The sequence below is a fragment of the Gymnogyps californianus genome, chromosome 8 (assembly GCF_018139145.2).
Source record: "Gymnogyps californianus isolate 813 chromosome 8, ASM1813914v2, whole genome shotgun sequence".
In the NCBI taxonomy this organism is placed as follows: Eukaryota; Metazoa; Chordata; class Aves; order Accipitriformes; family Cathartidae; genus Gymnogyps; species Gymnogyps californianus.
In genome coordinates, this window is record NC_059478.1 from 25,264,923 (window position 1) to 25,281,079 (window position 16,157).

General features: G+C 43.2%; 1 protein-coding gene across 2 annotated transcripts in view; it reads right to left on the reverse strand.

Moving 5' to 3' along the window:
* EIF2B3 (eukaryotic translation initiation factor 2B subunit gamma) overlaps positions 1-16,157 on the reverse strand; it is a 105,149-nt gene that overhangs the window by 15,058 nt on the left and 73,934 nt on the right. For both annotated transcript variants that reach the window (XM_050900876.1, XM_050900875.1), the window contains 2 exons: positions 13,477-13,554; positions 12,613-12,761 (listed from right to left, as the gene is read on the reverse strand). In XM_050900876.1, the coding sequence (XP_050756833.1) occupies positions 12,613-12,761; positions 13,477-13,554 (227 nt within the window). The remainder of the gene's footprint in view (positions 1-12,612; positions 12,762-13,476; positions 13,555-16,157) is intronic.

The window sequence follows — 16,157 nt, forward strand, 5'->3', positions numbered from 1 at the left end:
CACGATCTGCTTCTTTCCAATAGCTTCATGTGCCCGCACAGCAGCTCAGGCCATCGTCTGGCGCAACAGCAGTGGCTGAGAGCGAGAGCAACTCTGCATTTGCAGCCGGGCTAGGGAACGGATCGGTGCAGGGAGGACTGCCCACTGCTGCCATCCTGACTTGGCTTTCAACAGGACTAGCAAAGGCGGTGGGAGAGGTTGCTCATTTCCCACTGAAATGGCTCCCATCCAAAATGCACACTCCAAAATACCTCCTCCTCCATCGCTTCGAGCCAGTCAGATGAGGGCTTTCCCCTGCAAACTTTTGGGTTCCCACCATCTATCACTTCTTCTGAACACGAGAGCAGCCATGAGTACACTACACCTCTCGGCATTATCCTCACACAGGAGGATATTCCCCAACAGAGAGGGGATTTAAGCTGTCGGTCTGGAGTTCAGGCTGGAGAATACTGGATGTGTGCTCAGAGCCTACTTGGGGATAGTTTTTCAACTCCCAGAGAAAGAATAGCATTGTAACCAAGAAAATGCTGATGACATTAACATCAAAGATAAGGGGGGGTTCCTGCCAAACCATTTGTTGGGAGGGACAGGCCAGGGAACCAAGATGAACTTGTCTGTGCCAGGTGTTTGCAAACCAACCCTTCCCCGGTGCCAGGGTAAAACAAAACCCAAGAACTCCGCCACCCCGGGAGTTTCTTAAAACTTATAAACGCAACCAACTGCAGAAGTTTTAAAACCATACTCAACGCTCAGATTACCCCAATCACACAAACCAGCAGCGAATCCGGCTTTTATTGCTCAAGTGGAACAAAACTTCAAGAGATAAAAACACAATTTGTGGGTGTTCCCTTCACCCGCTGACAGATGTAACACAGCTATTTTGAAACCACTTGTAAATGCCTTTTTTTAAAAAAAAACCTACGTTATAAAGCCTGCCAAGAGAAGTATTTTGTGTGTTTATTTAATTTTTACTATTTTTTTAAGTTGAAGAGTAAGGAATAAACTTTTATTCTCTTACAGGGTAAATATCACATCTCAGGGCACTCTGCTGTATTCTTGTTGGCTAAACAGCCACCGCGGTTCCTGCCTTGCTTAACAATTAGGTGCTATTAGTCCTCAAAGGTGCTCTGACAGCATCCAGCTTCGACACTGTTGTGTGTGCACATACGTGCACATTTGATGTACTGCTTTATAATGCAAACCGTATTTATTTTTTTTCCTGAAAATGTAGTATATTTTTAAACTTTTCAGCACGGTGAAAACGGATATCTTCTGACCTTAAAATCCAAAGAGCATGTTCAAACCCACAAGAGGAACTAATTTGGGGCATTTGATTTATGGCTGAAATTTCAATCTGAATTTGTTTTAAGTGTAATCACAAACTGAAAGTCTGGCAGCTGGGTGTTTTTCTGAAAATAAATAAAAATATTCAGTGTGCGTCTGCATTCTAGAGAAAGCATTTTACAAGCCCAGTCCTGTAGTGGGAACAGATGTAGCTAAGACATTAATTTGTTATACAGGTACAACGTGCGAATGGAAGCATATGAGAGAGAGTGTGTGTACATCTGTGTCTCTGCACGCGTGCATGCATGTATGTTACACGCCTGTATCTGAGAGACAGAGAGGCTGACTTGGGGTGGTTTTTTTTGAAAGTGAGAGAACAAGAGCAAAAGGAGTAGTGGCCAAGGAGGCATGGGGGGATTACAAGGATTTAGGTCTTTAAACTGCAGACCACCTAACAAGATCACTCTGAAATGCCACTAATTTCAGTTAAGGCCACAGACCTCCCTTCCTCTGCCCTCCCTCTCTCCCCCATTGTAAACAACTAATCCCAGCAGAAAACAACAGAGAGCAAAATGTACACACATTCTGCAACATTCCAGGTCCTTCTTTATCTTTTATTTATTTTTCTAAAAGGTCAGCGTATGTATGGAGGGAGGGGGGAGGGGAAGAAAGCCAAAAAACCTCAAGTCCATCTCTTGTGTGGGCTTGAAGGAAGCTGGGAGAAAGCAAAGTCCAAGAGCATACAATATGGAGCTTTTATAGCACAGCAATTCCTGGACTCAGCTTACTTTCCCCTCCCTCTATTTGTGGCAAAGTCACATAGCTTTAAACCAAAGGACAGGGTGGTCGATTACATCTGAAAGAAATGTAAAGAATTGAGAAAGAATTCCATCTCCTGTCGAAATTATAAATAAGGAAGTATTAGTCCCAGAGACAGGCTGATTTACGCAGCCCTGGAACTGCTGACTTTCAGCCTGAGTATCAGTCTATAAATCAAACTCTTAAATCAAGTGTGTCAATCGCTGCAGCACTGCAATACTCAGGAAAAGCAAGGCACCTACCACTGAAAGCAGGAAGATTGCCAGGGGACTGAGGTGCGTACCCTTCTTAATTTTCTAAAGTGTAAATCTGAGATCAAACATCCTTTGGGGGAACGGGAAATCAAAATACGCAGCGCTCAGCACACCGGGAGCAGGCTGCATGAGTCCAAGACACAACCCCCTAATTACAGGCTACCCACTGATTATTTAGGACTCTGTGATTAAAGTGATGAACGCTCCTGGGAGAAAGGGGCTTAAGTAACTGAGGTCAAGACCTCAACTGCAGCTCTCGCCCTAGTTGTGCAAGCTTAGGAAGGTATGAATGTCACAGGTTTGCCTTACAGCAAATCTCCTGAAATGCCAATGGAAGTTATCCAGGTCTGCTAGTTTAATCCAATTGTGCCAAAACCCCGACATAATCTCTGTTGGGCAGCAAAGCAAATGAGGTGTCTAAAATGCAATGCTTAAAACTATACAGTCACAAGGAAGAAAGAGCCTGGAGCACAAAGCTTAGGACAGCCTGTTGGTACGGCTCCACCATGCCAAGAAGTCAGGTCTCTTGCTCCTCCAGATGAGCTACGAAACGGAGAGACTGATTCAGGAGTTAAAAGCAAAGGGTGACATGCCTCGGCAGCTACTTTGCTGACTGAGGGGTAACAGCTGCGGATTCCCCTGGGAGCAACGTCCCATTCTGCCCTGACCAAGAAGATAACAGCCACAACAGGCACCTTAATAACACTGAGAGGTGGCAAGGAGGCAGGTAGAGCGCTAAAACCTACCAGCAACCCCTCAAGGCATCCCCCGTTAGCTAGCGAGTCGGTGGCTGGGACACATGATCACAGGGGTGAGGCACAAAGACCATGGGAAAACAGGGAAGAGGCAAAAACACTACTAGGAAACTTGAGAACCCGAAATGTTGCCTTCACCAACACGCTTTACTCACCAATACATTTTTACACCAACATGCTTTTACACACTAACAAGCTAACTCAGGGCACTGCGAATCTCATGTTATACACTCAAGTAAATACCAAAGACTACAATAGATGCCAGCAGTACGTGCTATAATTTATAGATACATTTCAAAGCAAGCATTCTTAAGTTAATTTGGGCTTTGATCTCCTCTTTTTCCCCTTGGGGGTAACAAAATCATTCTACCAACCCCCCTGAATTCTTCACCCGTCTCTGAGGGTGTTTTCGCTAAGGAACTTGTTTCATGTCTCTTTTCTAGCCAAGCTCATCAGTGTGGTATGGCTCCTTTACACTTCTTCCCCACACCCTAAACATTTTGCATTACATATTGCATGTACTTGCCAGCACTCGTATTTTCCAGTGAAAGTTCAACTGACCTTAAAGGATTGCCTCAAACCTACCTTAATGTGTTTTATTAAGTGAAACTTGGGCTGCCGGGGGAGGTCGCCTGGAAGGTTGTGCCTCACCTCTGAAACTTCGGTTAAATCCAGCTGATCTTGGAACAAACAAATTGGTGGCCTTTTATGTAGCTGCAAGCTCGGTTTTGCACACTTCAGTGAAAGTACGCTGCAAGGAGTTTTACACCAGGAAACCCCACAAGCAGGAAAACTGACCTCCCTCTGGATTCTCTTTTGCAGAGTAGGAAGGCCATGTCCTGCATGATTTTACAGACACTCAGCTGATGCCTGGGAATAGCTGTTGATGTCTCTGTCAAGGTAACAAAGCGGAAAAATTATATGTTCACTTTCATCTCTGGGTTTACTTTACTTTCGCACTAGCTGGCACAGTCAAACTGAGCAGGGGTAACTGGCACTCACAGTAGAAACACACTTTCTCTGGGGTTTTTCAAGGGCAATTCTGGGTTGAGAGCTGTAGCCCTCCATAGGACATTATTGATTAAATCAGCTTCTGTATCATATGGGCTAGGTTGACAAGGAAGAGGATTTTCTAAATGTCACCCTTACAAACTGAGCCTGGCTTCTTAGAGCCAAGCTGAACTTGTTCAACCCCACAGTCCCCTTAGGAACTTACAGGCATGATTCTGGCACAATGTGATAATTTCTTCCTTTTCCATACCCAGGCTGGGGAAGATTTTCAAGAGCGCCAGAGACACTCACACCCAGATTCCCACCAAAACCCAAGAGCAATCAGTTGCTTGTGAAAAATCTCCATACTCTCCGATTAGACCCATGTGGCTAGCAGGAGGCAGAAGCTTATTTATAGCTCTGAAGTCAGACATAACCCTGGCCACCTGAAGAAGGAGATCAGCAGAATGAGAGGAGATGTTTTAAAATGCCACTTTTCAGAGCTGATCTGTGCTTTCAGTTCAACATTTGATGTACAAGATGTTTGGAAAATTGGGAAGAGCTCCCTGCACTATCAGGGAAACATCTGCATCTGAGATTAAAGAACAGGTGATTTATTTAAGACAGATTGATGTACCAGGAAGCTAGCCAGAAGAAAACTTTTTTTTGAGGAGCTGCTAGTAATAATGGTTCAGATATTCACAAGATAACAGGTACTATATGAGAAATATCCTAAATACATTAGATACAGTAGAATTTGACTTCAGTTGAAAGTAACTGAAAACTAGCCCTGCAAGTAGCTCAACCGCTTCCTGCTCACTGGTTTCCTAGTCTGCCCTCTCTTCTTCAATTTATCTTCCTGAAAGCAAATTCTGCCGGCCAGAGGTTGTCTCTATTCAGTATCTTATACAGCATGTGCATTGAATTAAATAGTAGAATGAAAATTATGGTTCCTGACCAAAAACATTTACAGTTTAAAACCAAGAGGTGTGACAGAAAGGACAGAACATAATTGCTACATAACCAAGAGAAATAAGGGCCCTTTTTACAGGCAAGGATTATACCTAGCTTTCTTCATACATTCATCTTCATCCATATCCATGATATACCTTATCCTTGTGTACACTTTATCCATATATTTAAGCTGAGCACGTGCTTTTTCTGAATTAAGTTCTCACTTTTCATGTGCTTTCTGTGATATCTATTCTAAACTCATTCTTCTTTCTAGGGCTAGCATAGGGCAGGAGAGCAATTGGTGGTGTGAGACAAAGTGTCCAGAAGACAACAACCATCTTAAAAAACAGTTCAAGATACAAAATGTTTGGGAATCCCAGCATAAGCAAATCTTTATTTCCAGCTTTGCAAGCTATGGTGCTGGAAACAACTTCATCTCCTCATTCCTTCTCATGAGGGAATGTACTGTAAAATACATTTTACAGTTTCAACAAATGTTGCCTTGGCAATTCCTTTGTACTGCCATTATCCAAGGGGAAAAAGACTACTTATGTGCTGAACCCCTATAAACGCTCAATTCCATCCTGGTTTTAATTAGAACTTTCTTCAAACCGCTGACTGTTTCTACATCAGGTGCTGATTTGGCACTATTGAGGAAACAACCAATAAACTTCACAATCAATCTGCAGTTAGTAGTCAATCCAGCTCGGCTTGCTTTTTGTTTTCTTCCTTTGTACATTTTCTCATAGTAAGTAGCAATAAATTGGAGACATGTGGTAAACTAGAGTAGCCTTTAACCAGTCACATGTGGTCTCTCTCCAGTCCCCTCACTGGGTAACATTATAGCATCTGGGCCATCGACTTTCACACAGGTAGCCAGAAAACGTTTAACAAAATCCAACACATAACTTACTGTCTTCATATGGCTGAACAAGGAAGATGCTAGTTTTGGCTGACATAACATTTTTGGTGACAGTCCTTCCTCCACAAATCTGGGTACTTTAGTCCTTCATAAAAATTTTTAATCCAGCCTATTCTTTCTGCCCAGGCAGTCAGAACTCCCCAAGGTTTACCACATCTCCCCATGGGACTCGTCTAACTTTCCCTCTGTCCTCAATATTCACATCACCTCCCCGCAGTTTTCGTAACCCGCAGCGCTCGGCGTCACCTCCCTTGCATTCCAAGTTCCCTGATGCTGCAACGCCCTGCAGTTTGCTGCCATCATGTGCAGCCTGATCCGAAACATAAATGCTTGGTTTTTTAACCCCTTCCCTTTCCAAAAGGTAACCTTAGCAGTGTGTCATATGGGGAATTTCAGTAGTTCTTTTTGGGTAGTATGTTTTTACGTAGTTCCAACAACATGCTGTAAGCTTTACAAACACAACAAGGAGACGAGGTTATTGTTCAATAGTTCCTGCCCCTGCACACACACACGATAACCTCAGTCACATCTGCAATCCCAGTCTTACAGTTCCTGAACTGAGACTGCCCACTGCATCAGGCTATCTGGCAACTGTCTGCTGCAAACTCCTTTCTGGAAGGAACCCTCTCCTTCTCCCACTGCTACTCCCAGTTTGGGATACAGCTTGAGCAGTTCAACGGTGAGGAATCTTTTGAGACATCACATCAAAGTATATCCACACGATGGACACCAGGATAAAGACACTGTTGTACAATTGAAGGGGGAACCTTGTAGAGCTCCATCCAGAGAAATGTTAAATACCAGAGGAAGGCAGTACCTGCCCATCAGAGCTTGCCATTCTACATCCCACAAATTACACCTGTGCTGGCAAGGTCCTGTGCCACACAAAGCATCTTTGACTGCAGACTGTCAAACACTCAGGAACAGAGATGTGTCTCTATACATTACAAATGGAAATAGGGAGGCTAAAATGAACATTGGAACAGCTTTCCAAGGTGGTCAATAGACCTTGAATTGTTTCTGACTTAAAAGTGAAGATCACCATCTTCAAAAGTCAACAGCTGCTGAGTTCAACTCAGCAGGTACTGCCTAAAATTCTCTGGCCTGTGTCAGACAGATGACCAGACATTTCATTTCTCCTTTCCACCATCTAAAAACAATCATCCCCAATGAGCAGTTTTTCTGATAAAAGTATAGGTGCGACAGGTTGAGCTTCCTTGGTTACTCTGTGAAGATCTGGTACTTCCTAGCTGTGGAGGTGAAATCTTGATGCAAATCTTGGGCTGTCACCCCCTCTGATAATCAGAGCAGCCTATTTACGATTTCCATGAAAACATCATTTGAAGCAGAATGCTTTCCTGTATTTCCTTGAAAAAAGAAAAGCAGCAAAATACTTAATTTCAGAGACTAAATCTGCCACAGAGCCCCTATGGTACTGACTACCAGCATGTCAACAAGACCACTTCAAAGCATGGCTTACTGTGGACTTGATATTTATCCAAGCTTTTCATGCTTGCCTCCTCCACTAAGCTCTAAGTAGTCCAAAGATTAGGGTTTTTTTCCATACTGTAGTCCCATCTCTTGAATCTTTCCCAGGGAAACATTCATTTTCCAAGACCAAGGAAGAAGGATATACTGTGCACATGACAAAATGGCCAAGCTCCTTTCAGTAAGTGTATACACTGAGATAGTTTTACTAACAAACAAGAGATTTCGAAATATCTGATATCTGCAGGGATGGAATAAAGGATTCAACATGCTTTTCCTGTAAATATTATTTGTAATGCTCAGAGCACTTCGGCACAACGTCCTGTATGACCAGAGCAATTAGACGTTCCTGCTGCCAGAAGCTAACAAACTAAGTAAAACTACAAGACTGGTAAAAATAAAGGCAACGTTTGAAAAAAACCCCAACAAACCAACTACCAACTGCCAAAACAAAAGCCAAAACTGGAACCTGAAACTAAATTCATCCATCGACATCTAGGTCTCATTTCAAGGAAGCTAAGCGTGCATAAGTATACCAAATGAAAGAAAGTTATCACGCTCAGGTCAGCATAATTCATTGCAAGACTGTCTGCAAGCCTCAACAGCAGTAATTTCTGTTCTATGAAGAGATCAGAGTGGAGTTGGAATCATAGAATCACAAAATCATAGAATATTTGGGGTTGGAAGGGGCCTTTAAAGGTCATCTAGTCCAACCCCCCCTGCAATGAGCAGGGTCATTTTCAACTAGATCAGGTTGCTCAGAGCCCCGTCCAACCTGACCTTGAACATTTCCAGCGATGGGGCATCTACCACCTCTCTGGGCAACCCATTCCAGTGTTCCACCACCCTGTCCTCCATGTGCCTTAGCACAGCTTCTAGGAGGATCTGTTCCATGATCTTCCCAGGCACAGAGGTGAGGCTGACAGGTTGTTAGTTCCCAGGGTCCTCCTTTCTACCCCTTTTAGAAATGCGTGCAATGTTTCCCTTTTTCCAGTCACCAGGGACTTCACCTGACTGCCATGACTTTTCAAATATCATGGAGAGTGGCTTGGCAACTACATCAGCCAATTCCCTCTGGACTCTGGGATGCATCTCGCCAGGTCCCACAGGCTTATGTATGTTCAGGTTCCTCAGGTGATCACGAACCTGATCTTCTCTTACAGTAGGAGGGACTTTGCTCCCCCAGTCCCCATCTTGCGGCCCATCCACTCGAGAGGCGCGGGAAGAGAGATCGCCAGTGAAGGCTGAGGCAAAAAAGTTGTTGAGTACCTCAGCCTTCTCCTCGTCTGTTGTTACCAGTTTGCCAGTCTTGCTCATCGGGGCGTAGGGGGGTAAATCAGAGACATCACTTTTCATTTGCAAATGGCACAATCTCCCTACATAACCAGCTTCAGTCAGCCTGCCAGTGTTACAGATTGCTCCTTTGCAAGTGAGCTATAATGAGAGGACTCCTGCACCAAAGACACAGCAATCCAGGGACCCTGTTGTACTGTACCACCTCTAATGCAAACAGAACAAACAGAAGGGGCAGCCCCAAGCTACTATAGAGACTGAAGACATGTACAGCTACTGCAGGAGCATTCAGATATACAAAGTTTTCAAGTGACCTGTAATTTCAGCTCGATTAGTAGATTTTCTCCAGCTATGTAACTCAGTGTAGTCATTTGTCACTGAGCTCTGGGGAGACGTTCAGAGGGAAACAAGAACCGTTTCCCCACTGCAGCCTGTCACCTGGGCAAGTCAGCATCTCTCAGCACTTGTGCTGTTGTATAAATTACATCCCTCCCAGCTTGGTCAAGTATGTCCATCACTCAGCACATATGTAATCTTCGCTATTTTATTGTCTTATTGATGGAAGAATTAGCTGCACAGTGGGAAACACATTAAGAAAGGACTACCAATTATTTTGCCCGTGTTACTAACTTCTTTAAACCCCTGTATTCTCTTCTAAGGGGGGATTCATATCTACTCAAATCACTTCACAGGAGACATATATAACGTAACAGAAGCCCTACACACCAGGGAAAACACAAAACCCTGCTACTGGTCCTCCAGAGTATCAAACATACCAGCCATCGCTGGAGAACAGATCATAATTTGCAAACAGTATGCAATGGCACCATCCGAGCTAATCCCAGTTCCTTGATCCATTCAGTTGGGAAGCTCATCATCATCTAGGTCATAACCTCTGTTTCTCCGATAATGAGCCAACCACAGCCTAACAATAGGAACCTAGTTTTGTTCTAAGCACCTTGTGGTGTTCCCATCTGCCCAGAAAGAATCTATTTATCCATTTCAGAAGCTGGTATCAAATGTGGTAAGGCTATTCAAAACCTTTTTCTGGTTTGGAGATATAATTTGTGGATCTTGAAGCCACAGGAACTATGGCACAGGATCCTCAAATCACATTACAGGAAAACCATCAAGAGATAAAACTTTTTCATCTGTTTTTTTTGTTGTTGTTTTGGTTTTTGTTTTTTTTTTTTTTCTGTAGTGACATAGTGAACTGAAGCTGCTGATCAGTTTTGCAGCTGAGATGGGGCAAAAAAAAAAAAAAAAAAAAAGAAAGGTAAGATTCAACCCAGAGAAGCTAGAGGTGATGTAAGTGGTAAGGGAATTACCAAGGCAGTGCCATGTATAATCATAGCTCTTCATAAATGAACTTAGAATGCGGAGCAATTTTTGCAGTCTCCTGACTTTCAGAAATTATTTGCCCAATCTTTCTTTCTTCTCTGGGTTATCTAAACAGCTTTGTCTTTTCCATAATATGTAAGCCTACTGCTTCAAGTTGGTATTACTGCAATGAACACTGCTGGGACTAGCCTTCAGTTACCACTCACATTTCACTAGGGCATTAACATAGTAGTCCATTAGTTTGGTGGAGCTGCTCATGTCAGCATTAAAATGTATATTCTTTAAATCACACAGTTTTCATCCACTTCTCAGTGCAATTCCAGAAGTTTCTAATATACAATACCTTAGACGGTGTTAAAATTGGCTTACTTGTTGGACATTTGCTATGCAACAAAAAATTAATTAGATCTGTTAAGGCCCTTTATTATGCTCATTTTGACCCATATCAGCCAACATATACTGGCTTTCCAATTAAAGTCCAAGACGTTTTCTGAAGTCGGTGATTAGATAAAGCCTGAGTTATTTTAGAGACACTTGGGAGAAGAGATGTTTGTAAAGACAAGTTGTCCATTGTGGGCAGTTTAAAGCAAAACCACATATAAGTTATCCATCTGTTGCAAATGGATCCATCAACACATGTAAGAATCATTAGCGTTTTAACAAAAATCTATCAGATTTAATCAAAATCATGAAAGAGGGTCAAAATACACAGCAATTCTTCACTAAGTTACAAGCAAGGCTTTCAACAAAACTCAGCAGCTAGAATATTTCTGTATCTTGCTACCTGTGTATGCATGACTTCATACCCCTCTAATCTTAAGACTTACCATGATGCAATAAGAAATACTTTATCAGCTCAGTATCTGTGCAGATCTACCCAATATGAATTACAGTATGCTTTGAAATAAAGCTCCATGGTCTATAGTCTTAATTCTGGCTGGAGAGGAATAATTATAAATTTGACTCCAGTGCATTAGTGTGCAGTAACCATAGAGCAGCTAAAGGGGGTAAACCCCTGGGACTATGAGGTTTTTCACTCAATGGTGGCTACATTGTTTTCACTGAGAGTGACTAGGGATGACATTGTTTTCCAGAAAGTCATAAAAATGTTACTGCAAAAGTTAGTTTATCCCTCTTAAAAAAAAAAAATATCACCATCTCTATGATGCTTGTGGAATTTTGTGGAATGCTTAAGATAATGACTCTGAGCTTGATTTAGGATTTAGAAGAGAATAATACTATATACCAGTGGAGACAAACACAAGCTGATTTGGGATTCTTCATAAAAATAGCACTATTTATACACTTAGCTGCCTCTGTGATTTAATGTTAGAGCTGCTCACCTCGTATGCAAAACCATACCATTATGACTGTGGCATCAATTCATTAATCAAAATGACAGAGGGTCTCATGATCAAACGAGAGAGGTTCCGGTACTTCTTCTGACAGCAGTGCTTGTGATACAGCCATACTGGATCCATTTGCGACTGAACTGGAAACCAGCTATTTTCTATACTCAACGGAATTCTGATTTATGATGTGCTTGAAATTACTGTGGATTTCTATTAAAGACAAACACTTGGCAGTAAGGTACCATACTTACCTGTAATTTAGTTATGTAACAGTAGTATCCTCCATAGACCCCACATCCTTTGGGGTTTTTTGTTTTTCAGATATGCAACTTTCAGAGCCAACTTGGCATTTTTTAAGAGTTTGGCCTTTTTCCTGAGGCCCTAAGCAAACCTCAAGCCATGAAGGAGCAGGGAATTTATACAGGCCTGCACAGACTCAATCAGCAGTTTCCTTTCCACTGACATCCACAGGAAGCCAGCATATACGGAAAGATGGGGGCATGCAGACATCAACAATTACAGATAGGCCACTTTTCCCACATTTGGAAATGTACAGCTCAAGGCTACCTATTTAGTTAGTATCTTTAATGCATGGGAAACCTCTACTAGCTGGCAGATTTTCTCTTTGAAAAGTTTACTCATTTATTCTATTACTCAGCATCCGCAATGGTAAAGTAAAGCTGCAAGATGACAAAAAAGGGCCAAAGAAAATGACATTTTAGGTGAAGCTGTAATGTTCAAAGGTGATAAGAACATTTCTAGTTGGTAAGTGTACCACTTCAAAATACGCTTTGTGCGTCAAATATTTTAGGTATACTCACAGACCCAGCCACTAAAATAAAGCTTGGAAGGATGACACACAAGCTCACACAGACTCATACATCCACTTAACTTACTTACACATTCTGAAGATGATATGATCTCCTCTAAAAAGAAGAAAATTATGTTCCAAGACTGCAGCCCTCTCACTAATTCATTTCATTTGTGCATTTGTAGCCTGTTTACAGAGACTTATTTCCGACTCGGTCTTCAGAAACACATCCCCTGGTATCAACTGTTCTGGCTGAGGATTGCTTACAGGACAAAAATTACTGACTCAGAATCTATCTAGAAAAAGAAACTGCAAATTTAGGGGACCGAGATACAAAGAGGTGACATACCCTTCCTCAATTGTAACAGAATTCATGATGATGCAGTTTGTTATCTTAACTTTGTCTTTTATGGTACACATGCTGCCGATGATGGAGTGTTTAATGGATGTCTTCTCCCCGACTTGCGTGGATGACCCAATGATGCTGTCTGATCCAACCTAGGGAAGAAAAGAACGGAAACTGGCAAAAGTACCTGGAGCTCTCCGGTATGTGTTCTCCATACACCTCTTCCAAACAGCAAGTCTCAAGCACTCATCAACAAAGTGTACCCTGCTCTACCCTTAGGGATCCTTGGCAGAGGAAAGACCTAGAAATCTGGGGCCCATCCCACAGGCAGACAGTTGGACAGTATTCCCAAGGTCCATTAGCTTGGTAAAACTCCATTAGCTGCTCCGGCTCTGTAGGCCTCACACAGTAAGGTAAGCATGGTAAGAATAGTCCTGCTGGTACTCAGTGGTTTCACTAAGGTTTGCCCAGTGAGACTTGTGAACAGGAGGCTTGAAGCTGGTATTCAACGAAAATGCTTTAGCAAGAAGCAGAGCTAAAATACTGACCGCTTCTGAGTCTGGTGTCCTTTGGGAGGCAAACTGCTCAACTACCACTAACGGCCATTAGGGAACAAGAGACTGCAGTGTCTGACTTGGGAGTAAGACAGAATTTTTACCAAAAACTTTTAAAGACAGAGACTGAAAGGGAGGAATCCATGGGCGAGCCTACGAGGAGACTCTGGGCTGTATCACCTACATTGTAATTCCACACTTCAGAACTCAGCTTCACTTCCAATAATGGGACTGAATTTTACGAAGCAGTTCTTGAAGCAAAGGGTGTGCAGACTGTATTGAAAGAGCAGAGATGGGGAAAGGGAACACTTACCATGCCTCTGTCAGTGATCTGTGCAGACCCATGAACCAGTGGCTCTTCCAGACCCAGATTAAGCAATAGCTTGGGAACCTGGATGGAAAAACCCACATCACAAGTTAACAGGACAGTGTTGTACCCACATGTTATATTAAACAGCTCAAAGATGGCTTTGGTTTCCATTGCACTAGTGCATCTACCATAAACATTTTAACTTAAAGGAAAATGTAGGTTCCCGCATTTTAAATCTGCAACCAGATATGTGTGATTTATCATCTTCCCCTTTTGTAAAGGAGACAGGTACGCTTCCACTGCAGTGCACTGCATGTCTCCTCTCAACTCAGCTTCCCACCTGTGGAGACGCAGTGGATCAGCAGCAGCAAGCAGGCTGGCTCCAGCTGAACACAGGGACATCCTGTACATTACTACAATGTCCACCATGTGCCATTTCAAATGCAGCTCAACGTGTTTTACACCATTCAGTAATGCAAGAGAGGGAAGCAAGTAATATCAAATATAAACCAGTAAAGTGGCATAAAAAGATGACTATGTTCAGCCCACTCAATAAGGTAGCATGCTGAGGTACAGGCAACAAAAAAGTATTTCAGATGTTTAAGGGAAAGAAACTAAAGTTGATCAAGTGGCTATTGCAGATGGCAGAAAGCTGCAGAAGAAAAGGCTCTTGACAGAGAGAAGGCAGGTGTTAGATAAGCAGACAAAGTAGCGATGGTAACAGAGAGTGACACAGCCCATGAGGTAGCCAAGAACAAATCCATGGAGAGCAATTTTGAACTAGCTCCTGAAAAGAAAGGGGAGCCAGCGTTGTAGGAGGATGGGATATCACTCCATCATTCCTCCTTTTCTGGGTGAAAGAGCAGCCTGAGGCATTCTACATCTCCTGGCATCAGGCTGGGGCCAAGGTCACACACCACAGAAGAGGTGATGACAGCATGGATGGGGATTTCAGGGGAGGTGGGAGTCTCGCAGCAATGCACAGACACAGTGCTGTACAGAGTTACTTGCAGCGGTGATACAATGTATGATGCATCGTGGTAGGACAGAGATGGCAGTCAAAGAAACATGGAGATACAGAAGGCACCAAAGTGATGCATGAGGGCTAAGAGGTCTGTGTCATGGCAAATCGTATGCCTGAGTGAGAGGCAGCGTGTGCCGGGGCTGGTGTGGAGCTCCGCACATGCTGTTTGGCCAGCCAGGATGCATGCACTGACTGTCCATCTGGGAGGTCAACTGGAGTCTCAGCACAGTGATGGTGTAACTGGGTTTGCCTGAGGGGAGGAAGCGGCACTCATTACGTCTCTCTTTTCTCTACCCAGGCACCTACTTTTACAAAACTCTTAGGAAAGTTTATCTTTGAGATCTCTATTGCTCTGTTAAATTTGGCTGAGAGTTGCCAGCAATTTCCAAAGCTGCTATGAAGGAGCTGCCATACAGTACGATTGTGTAAAACTACTTCCTTAGAAAGCTGGGATAACAAGAGCTGATGGCTAGGGAGTGAACCTCAAGAAGCAGATCCCACAGATCTGAAAAAGTTGGGATCAGATCAGAAAAAAATATCTCAAGATCTCAAATGAGATGATACTTGCAGGAAATGGTTTGGATATTCATAATATGACCAGCCCGTTTCCCTTCCAGCATGCAAGGATGGATAAATAGTGCTGGTTTTCATATGATAAGAATTTTCACAGTTGATGCTTCATTCAGATGAGTGAGATGAGCTCAGATGAGCTCACACCTCTGAGCTATCATTTCAGGCTGCCTGTTGTCCCCAGTAGACATTTCCATGTCTGTAGCTTTATGTCTTGAAGATGGTCCTTCCCACTAGACTTGAGTTTTCTTTGTTTTTTAAAAAACAAGAGTAGGTTAGATCCTTCAGTCCAAGGTGCAGGCACTACAGAAAACCACCAGCTTACCAGAACACCACAAACTAGGCCAATCCGCCTGGATGATGCTGGCTTGGTAAAGGGATGTTCTCCTCACCTGACACATAGCTGGGCAGCCACAACAGATAGATCCAAGAGAGGAACACACACCAAAGCACACCTACAGCATAGGTTGGAAAGATTCCTACTATCCAGTGTTGCTCTGTGGGAAGGGAAAGAAACGAGGAAAGGCTCTTGTCCTCCTCAGTGGAAAGGTGGTGTGGTGAAATAAATAAAGGATTTTACCGGCCAGAGCAAAGCCCTTATTAGAATCAGTCAATGGTAGTGCAGCCTGAGGGGTGACCCAAGAAAGCTACCAGCTCAAGCATTTTGCTCTGAAAAGGAAGGTTAGATAGGGGGCAGGAGTCAGAGGGAGTGCCTGGGTCAAGGGAAGGTTTAAGATGTGTTTGGATTTAATTCATCTTACAAAGAAACTATTTCCTGCTATTGAAGATAACTCCCTCCTGAACCCACCTGCCCACACACAGGCTGCAGGCATCCAGAAACCCAGCTGGAAGTGAAATGATGTGAGTAAAATGTTTCCTCACCAGAAGGGCAATGGGTTAGGATGCCATTCCTTCTCACGGCTACTGGACTGGACTGCTACTGCTCCGTCAGTCTGTCCTCTTGGACAGCAAAGTTATAGGTCCCGGCTTTGCAGCCAGGGAATCAGAATCTGGTCTGTGAAGACCAAGATAAGAGCAAACAAGACACCAAAAGTCTTCCTTAGAGACCAACAAAACAGGTTAAAAAAGT